A 21168-nucleotide genomic window follows, 5' to 3' on the forward strand; every position below is an offset into this window, starting at 1 on the left:
TAAAACCACAACTGGTTTTCACACACACAAAAAAAATCATCTGTACACAAAACAGTATCAGAGATCTGCCACTTGTCATTTTAATATGAAAATGCATCAATAAAACACAATACAAAACAACAATGTATACATGTAATCAGCTATTTAACAGCTGGGAAAGGTTTTCAAGGCACTTCAGCAGGTAGGTACTGGTAGGCTTCTGCCTGTTCTCTGCATCTGCAGTTCAGAGGGAAAAAGCACAATATAAACAACAAAACATGCTAATATAAGGATAACATTAAGTGCCATGTCAGATTCTGATATTCTGCATCAAAGTTAATACATGTATACCTTTCTTAGAGATGGTATGTGCCTCTTCAACTCTCAGTCTAACAGAAGGACATTTCAAAGTAGTTTTGGCCTGTGAATGAAAGTTAAAAAGATTAAGAACAGTTGTGTTGATGAGTCTTAATGCAGGAAAGTATTTTATTTGTTTACAATAATAAAATATAAAGGGTTCACCATGCCCATGTAAGAGTACAATGGCAGACTCATCTATACTGAACAGACATAAAATCAGAAAGAGTAAAGACACCCCAGGATTTTGTTTTACATACTGTATTATGACCAAAAAGCTCCAATACTAGTCTCTAAATGCACAGCCTCTAAAATCCATATTTTTATGCTTGGGGGCATTTGTGTACCTTTTGATTGTTGTGGAGCAATGCCCACAGTGCAGATGCTCCCATAGAGCGGGTTTCCACTTCTTTACTTTCCAGACAGCATAGCAACACCTTGATGGCCTTCTCTGAAGAAAGACATGTACATACCAGAGGTACTCAAAAAAAGATCAGCACATTCTTTAATTCAAAATGATTAGAGCGACACCTGTTAAAGAGATCGTAGTTATCAAAACGCATTATGTATTGGCATATAAAAGACCACTGACCTGGAGAGCACAACATACCAAACACAGAACAAAGGCTTTTTTTCAAATTTTCATCACACTATGATTATCTGTGTGACCTCAGCCACATTCGTTTTACATTTTGGAACATAAGATTTGACAATGGCAATGTGGCCATCTCAGACATTTCCTGTAGTGGAGATTGATTTGCCAAGATGACACTAAGCAGAACATGCACAGGAAACATGACCTTAGCAAAGGAAACAAATACCACGACAGATTCCACCCACCTCTCTATCTAACTCCCACCTGCACCTCATGTAGTCGTCTCTGCAACTTCCTGTACTTTTTTGCTTTCAAGATGAGAGTTACAGTATAGCTGATTACATCAATACTGCTTATGTCTGTCTCTTAAGCAAGGAGCACGAGCCAAGAGGTGGTTAGCATAGCATCAATAATAATAATAATAATAATAATAATAATAAGTGGCCTCCCACATCACAACTGCTGCCCTCTGGAAGTCATTTTAGGGGCCCTAAAAACAAAATCCACCCAGAACAGGAATAGCTTTTTTCCACAGACCGTGTCCCTTATGAACAAAATAAAAATAACATACAGTAAGACAAGAAAAGCCAACTTCTGTTTTTACAAAACTACAGTGAAGGAAGGCGAAGTGTTATATATAGTTGGACATAATCTTACTACACTTACTGGATGACGCTGTGGACATATGAAATGCTGATTATCTCCAAAAAACTAATCTGTTTTTGTTTGTCTCACTTAAGCACATAAATATCCCTGCATGCACATAAATATCCCTGCATGAGGGGTTAGGTGTTAAGCAAGTAACTTTAACCACTGCTTCCCTTCCATACCATTAGCAATGATGTGTGGCTTGTTGGCAGGGCAGAAGCAGAGGTTGTGCAGGGTGAGCAATGCATGGCGCCGGTGTGGTGCCAGATCTGCCAGCAGTTCCAGGGCTCCGGTCACCTTAAGGATACTCTGCTGGCCATCCTCCACAAATGACAGACTGACCAGTAGCCTCAGCCACAGGCTCAGAAGACTCCCACCACCACCACCACCTAAAGATGTGGCCTTAACACCACCCACCTTTGGCACCTTCACTGACAAGAAGGCTTGCAGGAAATTATTCTGAAAATCACAAAAAAGGAAGCAGACAAGAAAAAGTTGATTGAGTTTTAGAATCATGTGAACAGATTATTTTAGAACCAATTTCCTCAGCCAGAATAGTGTGAAGTGTGAGGGTGAGATTTTGAACAGTATGAGAAAAGCTCAAGGCATGTGCCATGAATTTTTTTTATTTCTAACACTGTATATCTCACTTAAGCTGAATTTATTTAACTTGTAAATTTCTTTTCACAGCCAGTTAACAATAAATTTAAAACTGTTGAACTGGCTCAACTGAATAAGATTATTCTAAAGCACATCTCACTTTTATTGAAGGATGTGATGCTCACACATTCTGAATCCTCTGTATTGCTCAAAGAAAAAGCACAATTTATTTCCATATTACTGTTTGAATCTTTTCTTTGATTTGGTTATGAGGTGTGTGTCTGGTCCACAATGTTATGCACTATGTATCAGGTTTGGACCTTTTGGAGGAGACCTCTGCAGTCACGAGACAATGCAAGGTTAGTCAAGAGAGAGAAGGCAAGTTTCTGGGTGGAGCTGTTGTCTGGGGCAAGCCCTGTGGCCAGCTTCATGACGGAGTGCATCAGAGAGCTGCTTGAGGTGCCTTTAGAGCCTGGTGTAACACCAGAGCCACTGCCACAAAGAGAACCACATGCTGAGAGAGAGGAGAAAAAAATAATCATGAGTACTACACTGATAGAACTTTTACATCTCTAAAACAAGGGTTTCTTCCTGACAGAGGTGCAAACACAATATTATTGCCTGCAACTTACAGTTACAACTACAACAACCAAACAGTGACAGTTCTTTTTATTGTCAGAACTGGTTTCTACTTTGTATATCTTTAAGCTAGCTAGCTGGCCAGTCAGCAGTCCCAGAAGAGACAAAAATACAAACAGACCTCTTGGTCTGCACGGTTGTCTGACCAACACCTCTGCATACCTGGATTGTTTTTATGTAATAGCTGTCTAGCCAAATGCCAAACGCTTGTACAAAGACAAAATAAAGGAGAAAGAAAAGCCAGAAGTAGCCAACAGCCATCTCAAAACAGTGCTCCTGATGAATAGAGAGTTTTGCAATAAGAAATGAAAAAGAAATGAGTTTCACAGGTTGAATCAGAGAGCATAAAAACACCAATGATTTCAGGTTGAATCAGAGAGCATAAAAACACCTCAAAGATTTTCATCTTTTAAATTGGCTTTTAATTTTCATTCACCGTGACAGCTTACTGACAACAACAACCTTACTGACTCTGGGAAGGATGGACATTATTTAGCCCTGGGCTACGGCAACAATTTATTCTCATTAAGGCCATTCATTCCCACTAGTGCATCAGATCTGATTAATTTTTGCAAACAAGCAACATATAGGAATAATCATACCAAAAAAAATGTGGAAGAAAAAACTTTGTGAGTAAGTTTCAAGGCTGCTACAAAAATATCTGAAAAAGTGTGGCACAGACGAAAACAGCAACATGAATTGAACTTGCAGTGCAAACAAAGCCTTGGATGACTGGAGATTAAACATGCAGAAGAAATGTAGTCTCAGGAGAAAAAAATGGTAGCCCGAGGGTGGATGGTGTAATACTGAGCCTGGCTGCATGCAGCGTGAACACAACCTGCTGTTCAGTCAACCTTTGGGGAAATTCTGTGCCTGACTTCACTGATTTCTGGTGCTTCACAGCTTGAGCGTATGGGGGGTCTAAAGCGAGTGAGTTTAGATCAGAGCACACGTACCCACTGAGCAACCGGTGCCAATCAAACTGAAACAAGCATGCACACAGAAACATTTGCAAGTGTTGAACATGATACTTCCGTTCCTTCACTGATGAAAACTGATTTCCCTTGCACGACCATACCAGCCACATGCATACATAGACATACAAACAAATCAAAGGGACAACAAGCAGTTTATGAAAGTAAAATTTCCATACTCTTGAATCTCACCTTCCCTCTTTACTAAGTCTTTTGCTGTTCTAATTTCCATATACAGAGCTTGTACATTTGCATGGTGGAATACCAACATTGCCACATCATCTCCCACATACAGTGAAGCAGCCATGCAGCTTGATTCACAGACCCTGACACTGCGCTCATTGTGACTGCCAGGCAAGCAGGCGCTGGTCTTGTACAGTGAGACAATGTTGTTCATTGGTCACTGGTGAGGACAATGGGGCTCTTAATGCAAAGTAGTTGCGTAACTCAGTTGGACTGCTAACTGCAGACAGAGGTGATGCGCAGGCACAGGCAAGGACAGTGCTTGCACAAACACACAGACATATAGATAGACAAACCAAATACGCACATACGGACCTTTGGTGCAGTTGGCTGTATAAACACACAGAAGCTCCAGCACTGCTTCTATGATGGGGTCATCCAATAGGATCCAAGGCCAAAGAGCATAGAGTGCCAATGTTAGACGAGCATCAGTGGCCACCACCTACATGCACAAATACAAATGAGTATACACCCATACAGCACAAGCAAAGGAAAAGCTCTATATACAGGCATGTAAATTAAAACACATTAGAGAAAACCCTGATTTTTACAACAGTGCAGGTGGCAGTAATCAACATAAACTTTCTTAATGTCTTTTAAAGTGGCTACTGAGTCCAAGGTAACCACCCGTAAGAACTAGCAAATATGCTGCATAAGTAATGCTTTTATAGAGCTTAAGATGCTAAATTTGCTGAGATGCTAGCAGAGCCTCTTGCACATTTACGTAAATCTCATTTACAGGCACAGCACTGGGATTCTGAGGGTCACACGAAAATCACACAATGGGAAATTAAAAGGCAGACACAGAGGCTCACTTTGCACTCATCATTGCAGTAAAGTGCACTTCGTAGGATCTCCACAATCAGCTTGACTTCCTTTAAATAGCCCTCTTCCTGAAAATACAGAAATATAAACAAAGAGCAATATGTTAACAATCACCAAGTTAAAAACACCCTTAACTTCATCTTTACTGTTCATAAACTAAGTCAGTATTCATGAAGTTTATACAAAAAATCATTCATGTTGAATTCAGATTGTTATTCTACCGAATGAAAAAAAAATCTGGGCAGCAGAGAAATATTGAAACTGGAAATTTCCAGCCAGTCTCCACTCACCTTTTTGCGGTGAGAAGCCTTGCCGGGTCGCACTGACTCCAGGTGGAGCTGGGAGTGAGTCTGGTTCAGCTGCTCCACACAACTGTCAATTAAACCACCTAGACACAAGACGGTCAGAGGTTCAAAACAGAATAAAATAATACAGATTTCATTTTGTTAACCTCACATTATTTGAATACCAACAGTAAGATATGCAAACTAACTGGGAAAAAAGCTCTCAATGATGGTGGCAAACTAAACCATTGGTTGAAAGATGCAATTCAGTAAATATAATTTAAAAAAGCATATATTTAATGTTCTGGACACTTTGCCAGTTAAAAATGTTGGTTAACTTGAAGTAAACACTACACTCATCTTATGCTTTTCTTACTTTTGGCTGCATGGTTTTGAGCTGTGGAACTGCATGCTAGCAGTGTCATCAGAGCCCTAGCAGTCAGCTTCTTCAAAGGGTCTTGAAAGGTCCATTTCTCAAAACTCTGGCAGACAAAGAGCGGTAGTCATATCACATATAGTCAGAACCTCCATAAATAAGATCAGCTCTGCAGAATTATTGCAACTTTGACATACTGTATTTTATTGTATATGAAAAAGTCAGATTATCATGTGCCTCCTCCATCTGCATGTACCTGCAGTAACAGTTCACACAGCTGGCTGGCTGCAGGACCATTCAAAATGTCAAACAAAGCAGTAGCATGTCTAGAGTGTGAGACCGTGGTCACCACACCCCGATTCTTTGTCTCCTCTCTGAAAAGTGTACAGAGAAACTGTAGAGCCACTGTGTGGAGCAGAGGGTCTGTGAACCTCTCAGTCACACACACTGATAATGTTCCTGCACATGAACAAGAAAAATAAAAAGAGTTAACTGTGAGGAGAATAGCTTCTTTTAATGAGTGACACTGTGATACATATTGAACATCACAGCAAAGCAAATGTCAAATCCACTGTCTAAATCTCTTCACAGCTGGGTATTTGTTCAGGACTGTGATAGTATGGACTGGTGGAGAACACACCAGTATGTATGCAGACACCCAGATACCAAAACAAACATGTGCACCCAGACATAAATACACACACACAAAGGCTCAGCATTTAGCTTTTATTGGACTCATCAGATTTCCCTGCTGAGCCATTCATCAGAGAGGAATATGAGCTGGAGCAGTAGAGGTGCTATAAAGGCAGAATGCAATTATCCTCTCCTAGCATCTGTTCAGGAAAGTTAGCACACGCAGTAACGATGCAACACGTGTTAAAATGATAGAATTTCTTTTTTTAAACTAGAATTAAGGCTGCACAATTATACTGAAAATGCTAATCCTGATTATTGAGGGAGTTACTGCAACCAGTATAATTACTCTAATCATGATTATCAGTCTTTACAATTTGAGCGAAAAAATCTTTATTGGCCTGATTTCATCATGTGACAAGATATAAACTCTGAAACCCTAGTGGGTAATTCAAATTATAGGAAAATCCTACATTGCCAAAAAAGACAATTTATTTTTTTGAATTGTGAAAAGCTATCTATTGTTATACAACAAATTCTGCAGCCTAAACCACCAGAATATTTAAGTTTGTCACTTCAAAACATGCACACACAAACACAGCAGAGGGCCAGTGTACCTGCAAATGTCCACCAGCATCTTCCCAGTGCAGCAGAGACAGATGGGTGTGCTACTGAGCTGTCCCTCTTCACCAGAGTTGCCAGCAGCATAAACATGTCTGCCCAGCACACACAAACCTTGTCCCGGGTACCTGCATCTGAGAAGCAGAAAGAGTGAGTCACAAGCAGGAGACAAGCACAAAGCCGCACACAGATCCCACTGAAGAGCATTCTGCAGAGAGTGTGGGATATATGTCCAAATAAGGCTCGCATTCAAAGCACTGTGGCCTGTCTTTCAAAACAGATCAATAATGGTAACATACAGGATAAATGTTCACGGACTATTATTACCAACTTTATTTCCTAAAAATGATTACTTCTATTTGAATTTAACATAAGGTTCTGACCTAATCCTTTGGTGTCCAGCATGAGCACGGCAACCAGAGTATTCAACAGATGTTTCATGAAGTCCATCTGTCCAATCAGCTCCTGACTTACCGCGACACATGACTGCAACAGCTTAGAGAAGCTGGACAGAAACTGAAGTAGGGCGACAAACTAGAAACACACATGCACAAGTAGAAACTGATGAATATTACACAGATATATAAATGATGAAAATTGATATATAGTAAGAATCACTTGTTCTCTTTTAAAAGCAAAACTTCCAAGGTGCAAAAACAGCAGTATAATCTGAGTATACGCTTGTTATGTATTCCACCCACACTAAAATCTGGAGGCACCCTCAGACAACCTAGTGCTGCATGAAACTGGCACTGAACTGTACCGGCCCACGTTTTTGTGGTAAGTCATAAAAACAAAAATAAGTTGAAAAACTCTTCAGGACTGTCTATCACAGTGTTCCTCACCTGGCTTTTGATGGTTTCTCTCTTGCCTGGTAGGATGCTGGGTATCTTTAGCTTAGTGAGGCAGTTCTCAAGGGGGCCAATTTCCACCAGACTGAGGAAGAAAGAAAACATAATGAGAAAAAGTGTGTGCTGTCAAGAAACTAGCTAGATAAAATTAGGGCTACAATTAACAGTAATTCTCTACTGAATTAAATATACATATATTTATTTAGACCATTTTTCTAAAAAAAAAAAAAGATGTTACTATAGCTCTAAGTGTAGATTTTATTTCTTTCCTACAATCAGAAAACTAGACTGAACATAAGTAACTGTTAAAGCTGTTATACTGTTTGTGTACGTTAAAAGATCGGCCAACCTGGAACGGTCTCAGCATACCACCTTATACTGGGTGTGTGTGTGTTTACCTAGTACTGCCATTTTTGTTGCAGCTTCCTGTTTAAATTACAACACCTGCTGACATAAACACTGCTACATAAACATGAAGATCATCTGCTATTCAGTTATTTACCTACAGATTCCTGATGACTGATGTTAATATCAGGATTACAGAATGAATAGTGGGGAAGTCTGGAGACGTGGAGGCATGGCCATCTCTCCTAGTAACTTTCTGGGGATTTCTGCAGTGTGTGCAATTGCCTAATTAATGTTATGAATGCTACGAAAGGTCACGTTTAACCATCTGCGACACATGGACAATATAAATTACTTTGCCAACTCAAATGACTGGTGAACAAGCAAGCTAGCTTGCATACAAATACTCATATGTAACGTTAGGCTAATGTTAACTCACAATCTCAACTTTCATTTACATTTTTAAAGGAGTCTGAATAATGGTCCTCACTTCAGTATCCAGCCACCCAGAGTGAGACTGTCAAGAGTGTTTCTGTCTATTTACAGATCCCAGCTATTGTATCACCCCCAAATTTGGCACTATGATTCTTCTTTTGCTTTTTGGCAGGAAACACTTCTACACAAATGGTCAAACTCACAAAGTGTCAGCAGCTTTTGTGTACTTTAGAGTGACTAGCGTAACAAAATGCACACCTACTATGCAAAATGCATATGGATTGGCAGGTCCGATTTTATTATTTTCAATTTTACTTATGATTAATACATTATGGGGAGGGTGGATTCGTGTGCACTGAGCACACGGTCTGTTACCTGGCCAGGGCTTGGAGAAGCTGGTTGTGTCGGATGGCAGTGAGGGTGAAATCTGGCAGAATGGCCAGCAGGTTAGTCAGCAGGCCACAGTGGGCTGTCAGGAGTTCGGGAGTTACCATGACAACAGGTTCCCAGGTAGAGGGCTCAACCTGTTGGGAGTCTTGGGAGGTAATGGAGTCACTGGTGTTGGTGTCACTCTGGCCTGTAGGGCACATCAATAGATGGCTAATAGAGAATCCCTCCTAATGATTTCCACACTGTGTGAATCGCATCTCTTTCTGTGACTACAAGAACAGTGACCACTTAATTAAAAACATCAACATATCAGAGACAACTGTTCTACTTTTAAAACTGTATATGTAAGATAGAAATATACTGAAAACAAAGAGATGTGGGGAATGGTTTTGGTTTTCAATAATCACACACCACAATGAAGTTCACAGCTTTTAAAGAAACATGATGTCAAGGTTTATATGGTATGAAGTGTTACTTTGACTGTGAATACATGTGCGCACACACATATACACACACTCTTCTCTGTAGTACCTTGGGCCATCAGTCTGCTAGCAGGGGTATCATCTGTGATACTCAGTGGGGAGAGAGCCTTGGGGGTGTACGGCCCTGAACTTCTTATCTGTAATGGACAATATGAATATCTGAGGATCCATTTGACTTAATGAGGCTGTTTATTGGTGTGTATATCAGAAGGTACAGGGGCATTGCTGACCACAGTGCTGGATGTAGAGAGGGAGCTGGAAGGTCTGCGAGAGCTGGTAGTGGGCGCTGGTTGGTCAGATCTCCAAAACCACAGAGAATTCTCAGAGTCTAAATAAGCAAATGATGACACATTAAGCCTAAAAACACTTCACAATAAGATGGATTATGATTAAAATGAGAGAACAAGATGTAGACATTTTCAAAAATTCAACTACAGTTAATACATTTTCAGATCCACATTATCAAATCCATAACAATTTCTCTTTCTATACTGTACTCATTCATGAGGGTGGTAACAGATGAAAGAAACAGCTTACCAACTGAAGTGCTCTCCTGATGACTGGGGCCACTGCTAGAATCAGTACAAGGCTGTAGATAGAAAGTGTATCTGCCACGATAACAACTCGAGGCAGAAAGAGCTACATGCTGGAAGAACTGACAGTGGTAGAGCAGAGCCTGGAGTGCTGGAAGACCCACCAAAGACAAGCCAGAGACCTCATCATGGACACATGGGTGCTGGAAAAGGAGACCGTGAATTTAGAATTAATGCAAAAAGAAATGTAAACAACTAATTATGATTATACAATTACAACTTCCAATGGAAAGGAACAGGAATGAAAAAGAGAGCTAGAGAGGAGTTAAGGGTAAAATGATGAATATTATTTAATTTCTGGCAGTAAGGATTCTGTTACAAGGTGACATACAGCATAGCAATCTCCAAGTCTGTCATTCCTTTTTCTTTTTTTAACTTGCCTGATTTGTGCTTTATCTTTTTCTGCCAATTACAACTACATGAGATTTTGTAAACAAGATTTGCATAAAATAATAAATAATGTCAAATCAAAATCAAATCAAATACATTCGATTTGATTTGAATTAATGTATCTTTTTCACCTGTGACATACAACTACATTCAAGAGAAACGACATCTCAAATTAAGATGCCATTTTGGCAAAGATTTAGAGCTAATTATTTAGAATTTGAATCCTGGAGGCCTGCCTCTCAGTAGAGCTTCAATTCTAGCAACACCCCTGTTCTGAACCCTGCAGGGCTCAACAAGAGAGAAATGGAGTGTTAGGAATGGGAGGGTGAGGGAGGGAAACAGAAAGAGAGGCAGAGATAAAACAGTTCATGGTCTATAAAAGCTTTTTAGCTAGCTGGCACAGCTTCTGACCTGCCAGTTGGAGTCTTTGACCTCTTCTGCATTGGCAGGCATGGGCATAACCAGTAAGTTCTGCAGGATAAATGCAGCCTGAAGAGAACCCAAACCCAAAAAAGAGACACACACACACACATACTGGCTCAAGTTAGCATCAGCAACAGTGCCACCTGCCAGTATTTGGCTGGTAATACATAATAGTCTCATGCTGATGAAGTGAAAATGAAATTTGCCTTGCTTAACTATGTTTGACAGGTGAGTGTGAACCAGTGTTAAAACTGAAAGTGAAGTCATTTTCAAATGAAGCAACAACAGTGGGTGCAGAATGTTGACCATTTGCATTAGATGGTAACCCATCTTTTGTGTTATCTTGGCAAATACGAAAATAATCAGTCCAGTATTCTATAATTTGATCCAGGACTAATTTCCTGTGCATCAATGAAAATATCTGGGTTGTTCAGACAATTATAAAGCAAAGCTGCAGTTCTGACATCATACCTCTCTGCGGACCATGCTGCTCTCTTGCTGATCCAGGAGGATGTTGAGCAAGGTACCCCAAAGGCCTCCGCTGATGTTCTGACAGCTGGCACACAAAGCCTGGCACCCGCTGGTCACTGAGGACAGAGCTGCACCTAAACCTAAACTGGCAAACCTCACCTGACATGAAAGGGGAGGCACGAATTTGGGCAGATGTTTGATGAAAGACAGAAACAGGAAGAAAATGATTAAGGGCAATGAGCTTCAAAATGTTTAGAAATCTAAGTACTTCATCTGGCATTTAAAGTAATGATGGCAAAGGTGAAGCTACTTTGTCAAGAGAGTATCTTAGATTGATTTGTATGAGAACTTATTTTTAGAAATACAAAACTGGTATGACTTGCTGTTATGTACTTCATTTTGTCAGCGAATTTTTGTGTAACTCTTATGGGTTTCATTAAGTCCCAAACGCTAAGCCTCTTGAAACTCCTTTTTATTACAAAGCTAGCTAGCTAGCTATACACACACACACACACACATATATACATATGTATGTATACACACACACAAATTAATTAGGTTAGTATTTGTACCTCCTGATCTCTGTCAACCCATAGTGGGATGAGCCAGGCCAAACCCAAGTGAGAAACACTAGCAGCTGCCTCATTCCCAAAAGACCACTGGGAAATGAAGTCCTGAAGCTGAAAAATTAAGATTAAAAACATGTCTTTTTTTATATTGAATGTTAAACTGTTTTAATGCAGTCGTACTATAGTTTTTACTGTCTGTCCAAAAGTGTAAACTACACTTAAACCTATTTGCTACATATATGGTTATGTCTGATGAAATACTCTAAGCAGTATCCTCAAAGCTCTAAAAGCATCGTTGACACTTACTTTGTCCTTATTCTCGGTCATCATCTCATGGGACAGGTGAAGCAAGCAGATGACAGCATTCTTGGTCACACCTTTCCCCATGAAAGACATAGAATTGCCTCCCCAGTCAACATAAAACGAGGAGACCACCTGTGGCACAGTTACTGTATATTAGAAATGTTGAATTCAAGGGTAGTACAGTGCAATCATGTGTTTTATTGTTTTCCATCCAGAATTTCTCATGCTGCAAAAACATAGCATGTAGAACTGCACATTATTTGGATTTCATAAATGGCTGTTATCACACCTCCTGTTTGTATTTTAAACGCCAAAGGCAAAGTCAGTTGACTGAAAAAGGAGTACTTGTTTCTGATTTTGTGATTACTGTATGCTTGTCATGCAACTCACTGCATCCAAAGCAAAGTAAATACAGCTGAGAGTAATTATTCAGCTTTGATATGCCATTAGGATGTGGGTCTACACTGAAGAACAAATGAAACAAGAGGAATCCAAGGTCCTCTGAGCGTTTGGGCTCTACAGTGCCAGGAGTATCAGGTGAGATGCAGGTCAGAAAGTTGAGAAGGCTATGGTGAAAGAGTAAGATATCTTATTGATGTCAGACAGACAGAAGCAGCCACTGGGGATCTAGAATAAAAAGGAAATTAACCTTCATCATATAATCTTAATTTAGACCCATTAAAGCAGGAAAACAAATAAAGAGAATTACGCTTTATGTAAATAGGATAGTCTATTTTGTAGTGGGCTTCATTCACAAGCAAAAATAAAATATTGGACATCTCTGTGCTGACGACTACTGCCAAGCTGGTCTGCACTGTTACGCTATTGTTTTATGAACTGCTGAACAACTGAACAGATGGAACAGGCAAGGTTGATTAATCTCATCAGCATCTTCACAGTATGGCACATCTAACCAATGAGATTTCTACCTTTTGCAATTCATGTCCCGTAACCACATTTTGCTTAATTTTAATTAATTCCTCAGAAAATAGTGTGATTTTTGCTTCATTTATTTCTGAAGACAGCTTCATGTCTGATGAGATGGTAGGAGGCTTGCAGACAGAATTTTACACACAAGTGGCACACAAACACACACACACACACACACCTCTAATAGCCCACTGAGATACTTTAAGCAGAGGGTGCTGGGCTCCAAATCAGAGCAGTGGGAGCTCCAGCCAGGCTGGGCAGTCAGGCTGACCATGCCCTGCAGTGTTCTCTCCAGGCTGGGAAGGCCATAGAATCGTGGGGCGTCAGACACCCTCAGGCTCTGAAGCAAACGGACTGCCAGCTGGCTCTTAAAGGGGCCTGCTAATGCCAAACATAGCCTGGGCAGGAAAGGACAGAATGAGAAATAAGCAAACCAAACCAAACAGGTAGGGAGGTAGACAAGCGGCAGAAAAATAAGGAAAAATACAAGGCAGTGTAGACAAATACCTTATCATAAACCTGAGGCTTATTATGTGCTTGGCATTCATTTGTATGTTCTAAATTACTTCACTAGTAGTACTTCCATCAAAAATTAACTGATGTACACTTCCCATACTGTGGAGAAGCACTTAAGTATCTGTTTTCCTCCTGATGATATGAAAGGATACACAAACACAGTAATAGTTTCTTCATATATTTTTTTTATGAAGAAATCATTGATTCACTTGAAATGTAGAAAATACTCTGGCATTTATTACTAGTGGAAGGTCAACTGTGCCTCTTTGGCCCTGAGCAGTAGTCAATTCAGATTCCAGTACTTTTTATTACATAAACAGATACAATTAAATTCCTGCCCTGTAGTATTATAAAGTAAGAAATTTATTCATAGACAAAGCTGTTTCTTTTAACACAAAATGCAAGACTTTTTGTCTCATTGTAGCTCTAAGAAATCCTCCTACCTGTCAGTAGTGTGTGTTAGTCTGAGGAGTAAGGTGTTAAAAAAGCTAATGAGCTCTCGCTGAAGTCTCTGACTGACATGGTTCTTCAGTTCCTCTGGTTCCCCTGGGCTCTGAGTCGGGTTCTGGGTCTCCACACCCAGCAGCAGATTAAGGAGAGAGACAGTCTCCTGCAGGATAAATACATGAAAGTATATATGCAGGTTTTTATTGGTTTGCATGCAATTATATTTGATTTAGCCCATTTTAATGCAATAACACTTCTTTGCTTGCCATCATCACTTTCCTTTGTTGTACATGTTTAGTTTTGACAACTTGTGATTATATTTATCAGTTTTTATATTCTTTGTTAACATTACTTCTGTGATTTATCTGTCGACCTTTCAAAATTCAAACAAACCAGTGGAGGGAAGATGTATGGTAGCCTGACAAGTGCATACAAGCAAGCTGTAAAATTCAGATACAGAATTTCTTACTGAGCATTTCACACCAAGTAGATACAGTAGTTAACAAAAATGTAGGGAGCGACAGATGTTCCTGAAACAGCTCAGTAATTACAATAAAGCCGGAGCAGAGCAGAACTGCTCACAGCCTACCAGGCATTCAATCTGAGTCTGCTTAACTACCAGGGGAGGGCTTATTGTTTACACACACATTAATGAGAAAGCCAAGGTGAGACTGATTAAATGCTAAAAGTAGCTCTCCCTACCAAAACAGTGTAATGATTCTCTTCCTCTGGCAAAAATAAGAATTCAACTTGCTCAGGCAATAATCTCTGCTGCAGGTCTGAGGTGGTACACTCTGATACTATTTTTGTGTCATTATGACAAAGCAATATGCTTGGCTTGTCTGACAGTATGTAATTTATTAAAGCTTTGATTACAGATATATAAACCCCTGTGTTGGAAAGGAGAGAGTCTAACATGATTACTAGCTAACAGAGCTAACACACACAGATTTTACAGGCACATACACACAAGGAAAGGCAAGCTACAGTAGTGCCTCTTTATAAGATGAAATAGTAAATACTGATAAAATGGCATGTAGAGTTCCTGGCAATCTCAAGGATCTATGGACTAATCTAACATCAATGGATTCATACTTTGTCATGTTATGTCATGAAACTTCCAAACACTCCTTTTAACAAAACTTAAATAATAAAAACTCCACGACTGTAGTGAGACTTTTGTGCTTGTCAAGAAAATGTACTTTTTCTGTACCTGATTCAAAAGCAGCTCCAGTATCCAGTGCAGGTCCTTGTGCTCTGGGTCAGATGCAGAGTCAGTGTGCATCTGTTTGAAGTAGGCATTCAAAAATGCAACAATACCCACCAGTAACCTCTCATCCTCAACACAGGCTGGACGCACCTGAAGGAACCTGTAGGGAGAAACCGTGACAACAGAGGGAGAGAAGTAGTTGAAACAGAAATACTCTATAATAATATATTCTAAAATACACTGAAACAGAAACTAAAGCTCTATACACAATTTTTTTAAACATTTTTATACATTGTTTTATTTATATTATGCGGTACAATGGAAATATTACTGCACATATGTCATTTGATTAAAAAAAGCTCGATTTTGGCAGAGGTACGATGATGGAATTAACTGTGGAGGCTCGCTACTGTTTTCGTCATTATTACTGAAGTGTCACTTTCTAAAAAAAAATTAAATTTTTTAGGTTTAACTTTAGGATTAGAGAGCAGTTTGAGGAAGAAAAGACAACTGTGAAAATATAACAAAAAAAAGATATTTGGGGGGGGGTAAGATATCAAATACAGGAATCAGAAAAGTGTTTAGCAAAACTCCTCAAACAAATATCATACTCATCACACTTCCTCAGGAAAGCTTCAGTAGACAAATCAGGAATCCATAAACAGAAAAACATTTACAGCCAGGTTTTTCTAAATGCCAGTTTTTCAAATTAAGACAATGCCATAATGAGCTCAGTGAGCCATGCGAAAACATTTAGTTTACAGCAATTTGTTTCATTTCACAGCAGGAGTATTAATAATGATGGCCATAAAACCCTCCCATTAGTTGCTTAATTCCATAAACCTTTACCGACCTAATAGTATGTGAACCTACAGTACATAAATTGTTAATTAAATTCAATGTACCTGGTCACTGCTGAATGCCAGCTGAGAGAGTGAAGGGTGTCTCTGCAACTGTGGGTAGGGATGTGAGGGAGGGCCAGTCTGTCAATCAGCAAATAGAGGCTGAGCCTGGAGAGGGCGGAGGCCACTGAACTGTGTCCTGCTGCTGTAACAATGGCCTGAATGCAGTCCTGCAGCGCAGTGGGAGGATACACTGCCTGCAGTGACAGAACCTGTGCCTCTGAGAGCTTCAAGGCAGGATGAAATCTGTGGGGAAGAAAATGTAAATGGTTAAAAATGGATTAAAAATCTGATGACAGATGACTATTAATGTGTTGACAAGTGTGCTGCCTGAGTGGCATCCTCAGATGCATACTAATGACTGCATTAACAAACATATTTAATCACCAATCTGGAGGAATGAGACATTTATGAGTCATTTACAGAGATCCTTTCTGAGAGGAACAAGCAAATAAGAGTACTAAAGAAAACTGTCAAAATTATGTCATGAAATTTCTTTTCAAATGTTCTTTAAACTTTGTAATAAGAACAGCAATATTATCAGAGGTTGCAGGCCTGCACCAGAGCTCAGCTTTACACAAGGAAGATATCTCAACTTTCACTGACTAATTCATCTTAAACAAGAACTGTTCCCACTGATAGCATTGTACAAAATTTTATGTCAGTCAGACTATGGTGTGCTTTATTAAACATCTTTGCTGTAATCAAGCTGGTTAAAACTGTGTGAGAGACATTCTCATCTGTTTGAATTAGGTCACATTAGAAGTAAATGAAGACAGATGAAGCACAAGATGTTAAGCTTCTGAAACTAATTCTTCCATACATCTCCCCACAAGAGAAAACAGTGAGTAAAACTCGTCTGTAGCATGCTCTTTCTGTGGTTAAAAAGTGCCGCCATGAAATTATTGTTCTGGTGAGTTTCTTCAAAGTCCAAGATTCTGTCTTTCAAACAAACAATGAAAAAAAAATCTTGACATTAAACCTTAATAGATCTATCTATCTTAATAGATAAATGAATATTTAATAATAAGTAATAATATAAACATTACTCAGTATCCCTAGTAGGAATGCCACGGAGCTCCTCAAAGAGGCTGTCTATCCCAGAATGCCACGCAGTGTTCCAGGCCACTGCCAGAACTTGGCGAGCAGGGGCCAAGGTGAGGATGTCAGAGGACGGAGCCAAGATACAGCAGTATGGACTGACAGCGTGATGACTTGCTGCCTGGAAAGGCATATTGTACCTGGGACAAAAGTTGGGGAGGAGAGTTAAATGCCGGATGAGAATTATGCTTGTGATGTGCTGTCGATGAGGTGAAAGGCGCTCTGATGCAGCCTTCACAACTTCATGGATCACCTTACCTGTGTATTACTGTCAGTGGTAGGGAGAACGATGCTGGAGTTGTATCTTTGATACAGTTGTCCGACCTGATGTGATCAGAAACAACCTAGTAAAACAAAGTGCTACATGGACAAACACACTGTTATTAGAACCAGGGTTTGGCTCGAAGACTGGGGAAACAACTCACCATACTTCCATGCTGGCAATCTCATCAAACAGTAGCAAACTCATCAGGACAGCAATCTCACTTAGTTTGTCTTTGTTTTCCTTCAATATTATGGATGCTATAATGGAGGCATAACAAAGACAATTTACATAACAACTACAACCTAAACCTTATCTCACTACCTTCTGAATCAATTTATATAAATTCTAAATTCCATTAGCACTCAGTTAAAGCACCTCACCACTGGCTTTGCCATGTAGTACTGAATATCTCACCAGCTACAGCATTGCAGATAAATCTCTGAACAATTTGTGTGAGATGAGCTCCACAGCGACAAGTTACACCATACTAATATGTCATTTAGTACAGTGTGACAGTGTAGTTAAAAGCTATGCATCACTGTATGACTTCTCATCTGTTTTTTTGAATATGTGCCACAGAGGTACACAACACAACATGTATAGCGGTTACTTAATGAGATGTCTTGTGAATGTACCCTTGAGCAGTGTTAAGAGCAGGAGGCTGCGCTGTGCCAGGCTGTGCCTCAAAGACGGATCAGCATACACAAGCTTCCTCAGGATGCATACACAAGGCTCCAGCAGGCAATCCAAGCTCTGGGGAGGACAGCGACATACACACTCGGTGGTTAATTGCAGGGAAAATACAAACACACATTCTCTTTCTGTCTCCTCCTGTTCTGTGTCGCACACATACAAATACAAAGAATCTCTTTAGTGTCACTTCACATAAGCTAAACCCAGATTTAGTGACTGCACAGGTTATAGGCAATGGAGGGTTGGGACACATTTAACCTAAGGCATCCCTCTTATACACACTTGTTAAGTGAGACAAGTCATTCTTTGTGGTCCTGTTCATCCATTCCCATGTAGCCAGACATGCAGGACGATTACCCCTGTTAACAGCTTCTGATTCAAAGCCTGGGAATGATCAGCTGACTGCAGTACCTTCAGGGCAAAAAGCACCACTGACCAGGCCCTGTCTGACATTATTATTATAGGCCAGTTCATCCTTCTCTCATGCACGCCTCAGTGGATTTCCTCCACATCCTCTGGCTACATGTACTCACACAAGCTCATAAGGGAGGACATGTACACAAATGTGAGCACGGCAGTGCATTCATGAAACACAGGGCTGGTTTTAAATGATTTCAACAGCCATTCATTTAGAACACATCTATTTGTTACTTCACCAAAACAGGTTTGTTTTTACCTTGTTGCCATTTATGCTCTCCATAATGAAAGAAATGACTTTGTCTATTAGTCCAAGATTCTTCAGCACTGGATGCATTACTGTGTCTGCAGCAAAGTAAAGGAAAGGAACAATTCAGTATACTAGAAATAAACATTCACAGTCTTCAACTATCTGCTTGTCCTACTTGTCTAAAACATATGGTGGTGGGAAGGCACAAACGCCATCACACTACTTTTCAAATCAACTTAAAAGCTGTCCTTTAATTTTATCAAGTGCATACAATGGCTTCTAGAACTCTGATTAGGATTTTCAAACCATTTTATGTGGTTGACAATTCAGGCACTATATATTACTGTGGAATATCAAGCTCAATATCATTCTCAAATCAGGAACGTGAATTTTTAGCAACTGCATTCTGCTTGTACACTCTGTAGCAATAATATCCCATTAACAGACTAGCAGATACTTATTAGGTGCAACAGTTGGAAGGGCCCAAAATGTAACTAGTCAGCGTGTTTCCCATTAAAATAAAATGACCTGACATATCAGGAGAAATGCTTAAAGGTAGACTAAGTGGTTTAAAGGTTTGATCCTACCAGAATCAAGACTCAAGAAATAAATTGGAATAACAAAATACATTAAGTTTACAAAAAATGCTGTATATCGCTGTTCTTTTATCTTTTACAAGCAACTCACTTTGTAGCACTACAGAAAGCTGTTCTGCAGCCGATCTTCTCAGGGAGATGTCAACAGTGTCTGTGGACAGGACACTAAAAAGCTTCTCCACCAACTCCACCTAGCCATCATTAAACACATTAAGTAAGCACTATTTTCTATCTGTACACATGTAAATGCGAGTGTGTTGCTCTTGCTCTGTACACAGGTGTATACCTTGAGGACAGACTTGCTGCTGGTGTCCAGTGTGATGTCTAAAGGGCTTCTGATACAGTAGAGATTGGGGAGTGACGAAATCACTGGTTGATCCAAGTCTGGTCTGCTCATTTTAGCTTCACCAGAGTTAGTTAGGTGGGGAAGGATTTGTTGCACTGCTGCTATTCTCACACTGTTAATGATATCAATTAATAATTAATTATCAATTAATACAACTTAAAAACAATATAAAACAACTTGTTTATGTGATAAGCCAGCACACTATCAGCATTAGATCACTGATGCATGGTTGAAGACCTGTCATTCAAGTTTGTTTTTTATTTCTATATATAGTATTCAAATGACTATTAGCTGTTAAAAAAAAGCAGCTAGCAGGGCAGACGCATCTATTAACTGTTAGCAAAATGTACCAGAGCCTGTCTCCTAGGTCAGTGTCTGATGTTATTTATCATCCCTGTAGTCAAAGACTGGGACTTAATAGTTGCCTAAGAACATTTAGATGGCTTGATGAGCACATCAACTGACAACAACAGAGAGTGTTGACAGCAATATGTCCATCGCAAGTGTTGTAAAACAAAATATTCTCACTGTCAGGAATTTGCCTGATTCACATAAAAACCAAGAGACCCAACATCAAACTAGTGACATAACCTCTCACTTAAAAAATATACCATCACAGATTTATACACAAACACACATCTCTGGTATGCGCATGTCTGGGCATGGCCATAACACCTAAAGAAAGGAAAACACGCACACAAGCGCAAACAATGACAAAAGAAAGCCCCAACTCACGTGGGATTTTTAGTGAAAAGAAGTCGGAGTGCTGGTTTTAGCTTGAGTGTACTAGGAAACACGTTGTCTCCTGCCACGTACGACATGTCACTTATCAGCAGGATACAGTTTCCCAGTGAGTCTTCAGTGCTAGCATAACCCTGGCACACACAGAGGCACACACACACACAATTGTCAGACCACCTTGGCACACACTGGAGCGAACAATGGGGAATTTCAGCTAAGTAACACAACAGTAAATAAAATATGCATCACTTTGATTGCGCGTGGTTTCATTTCATCTCTTGTTGACAAGGCGGGCCCATCTCTGAATGGCCTCCTTGAATTAAATCACACTTGACAGCCTAGTCAAAATCTCATGTATATTCATGAAGAATTTCCAGGCTTTCTGTTGCCTGGAACTGAACAATTAATAAAAGCTTGTTTTTCATACCCAAAATGGAAACAATATAACACAGAATACATAAATGAGAAAATAACAAAATTTTTCTCACTGGCAGCTCAATATGCAGTTTTTGTGGTCCAAGAGTGCTAAAATTGCAATTTTGATCATAGATGTTTTGATTGCAGAGAACACACACTCCCACTCCATAAACACAATGTAATAAGTTCCAGACATGATGCTGCTTTATGAACTCTGCAATTCAAAAACAATGCAGCCTAGTTAAAGAGCACAACACCTGCAATATGGGCATGACCGGGTAGACTGCCTCCATCAATTTATCCCAAGTCGA

General features: G+C 39.8%; 1 protein-coding gene across 1 annotated transcript in view; it reads right to left on the minus strand.

The window, feature by feature from the left end:
- Positions 1–54: 54 nt before the first annotated feature.
- Positions 55–21168, minus strand: part of rttn (rotatin) — a 30895-nt gene continuing 9781 nt past the window's right edge. Inside the window, exons 16-49 of the mRNA XM_020599976.1 lie at positions 21115–21168; positions 20435–20574; positions 19640–19811; positions 19445–19544; positions 18767–18852; positions 18033–18150; positions 17558–17654; positions 17391–17456; positions 17081–17272; positions 16035–16277; positions 15133–15289; positions 13916–14082; positions 13135–13354; positions 12030–12158; positions 11727–11834; positions 11155–11313; positions 10672–10749; positions 9815–10013; positions 9508–9605; positions 9327–9414; positions 8781–8982; positions 7620–7710; positions 7158–7308; positions 6771–6908; positions 5777–5979; positions 5521–5626; positions 5151–5248; positions 4851–4928; positions 4351–4477; positions 2500–2693; positions 1762–2038; positions 684–787; positions 331–400; positions 55–216 (exon numbers count right to left, since the gene is read on the minus strand). The exon at positions 21115–21168 is cut by the window's right edge and continues 13 nt beyond it. Of these exons, the coding sequence (XP_020455632.1) occupies positions 137–216; positions 331–400; positions 684–787; positions 1762–2038; positions 2500–2693; positions 4351–4477; positions 4851–4928; positions 5151–5248; positions 5521–5626; positions 5777–5979; positions 6771–6908; positions 7158–7308; positions 7620–7710; positions 8781–8982; positions 9327–9414; positions 9508–9605; positions 9815–10013; positions 10672–10749; positions 11155–11313; positions 11727–11834; positions 12030–12158; positions 13135–13354; positions 13916–14082; positions 15133–15289; positions 16035–16277; positions 17081–17272; positions 17391–17456; positions 17558–17654; positions 18033–18150; positions 18767–18852; positions 19445–19544; positions 19640–19811; positions 20435–20574; positions 21115–21168 (4590 nt within the window). The 3' untranslated portion in view covers positions 55–136. The remainder of the gene's footprint in view (positions 217–330; positions 401–683; positions 788–1761; positions 2039–2499; positions 2694–4350; positions 4478–4850; positions 4929–5150; positions 5249–5520; positions 5627–5776; positions 5980–6770; positions 6909–7157; positions 7309–7619; positions 7711–8780; positions 8983–9326; positions 9415–9507; positions 9606–9814; positions 10014–10671; positions 10750–11154; positions 11314–11726; positions 11835–12029; positions 12159–13134; positions 13355–13915; positions 14083–15132; positions 15290–16034; positions 16278–17080; positions 17273–17390; positions 17457–17557; positions 17655–18032; positions 18151–18766; positions 18853–19444; positions 19545–19639; positions 19812–20434; positions 20575–21114) is intronic.

This window comes from Monopterus albus, unplaced genomic scaffold (assembly GCF_001952655.1).
Source record: "Monopterus albus unplaced genomic scaffold, M_albus_1.0 scaffold44.1, whole genome shotgun sequence".
Classification (NCBI taxonomy): Eukaryota; Metazoa; Chordata; class Actinopteri; order Synbranchiformes; family Synbranchidae; genus Monopterus; species Monopterus albus.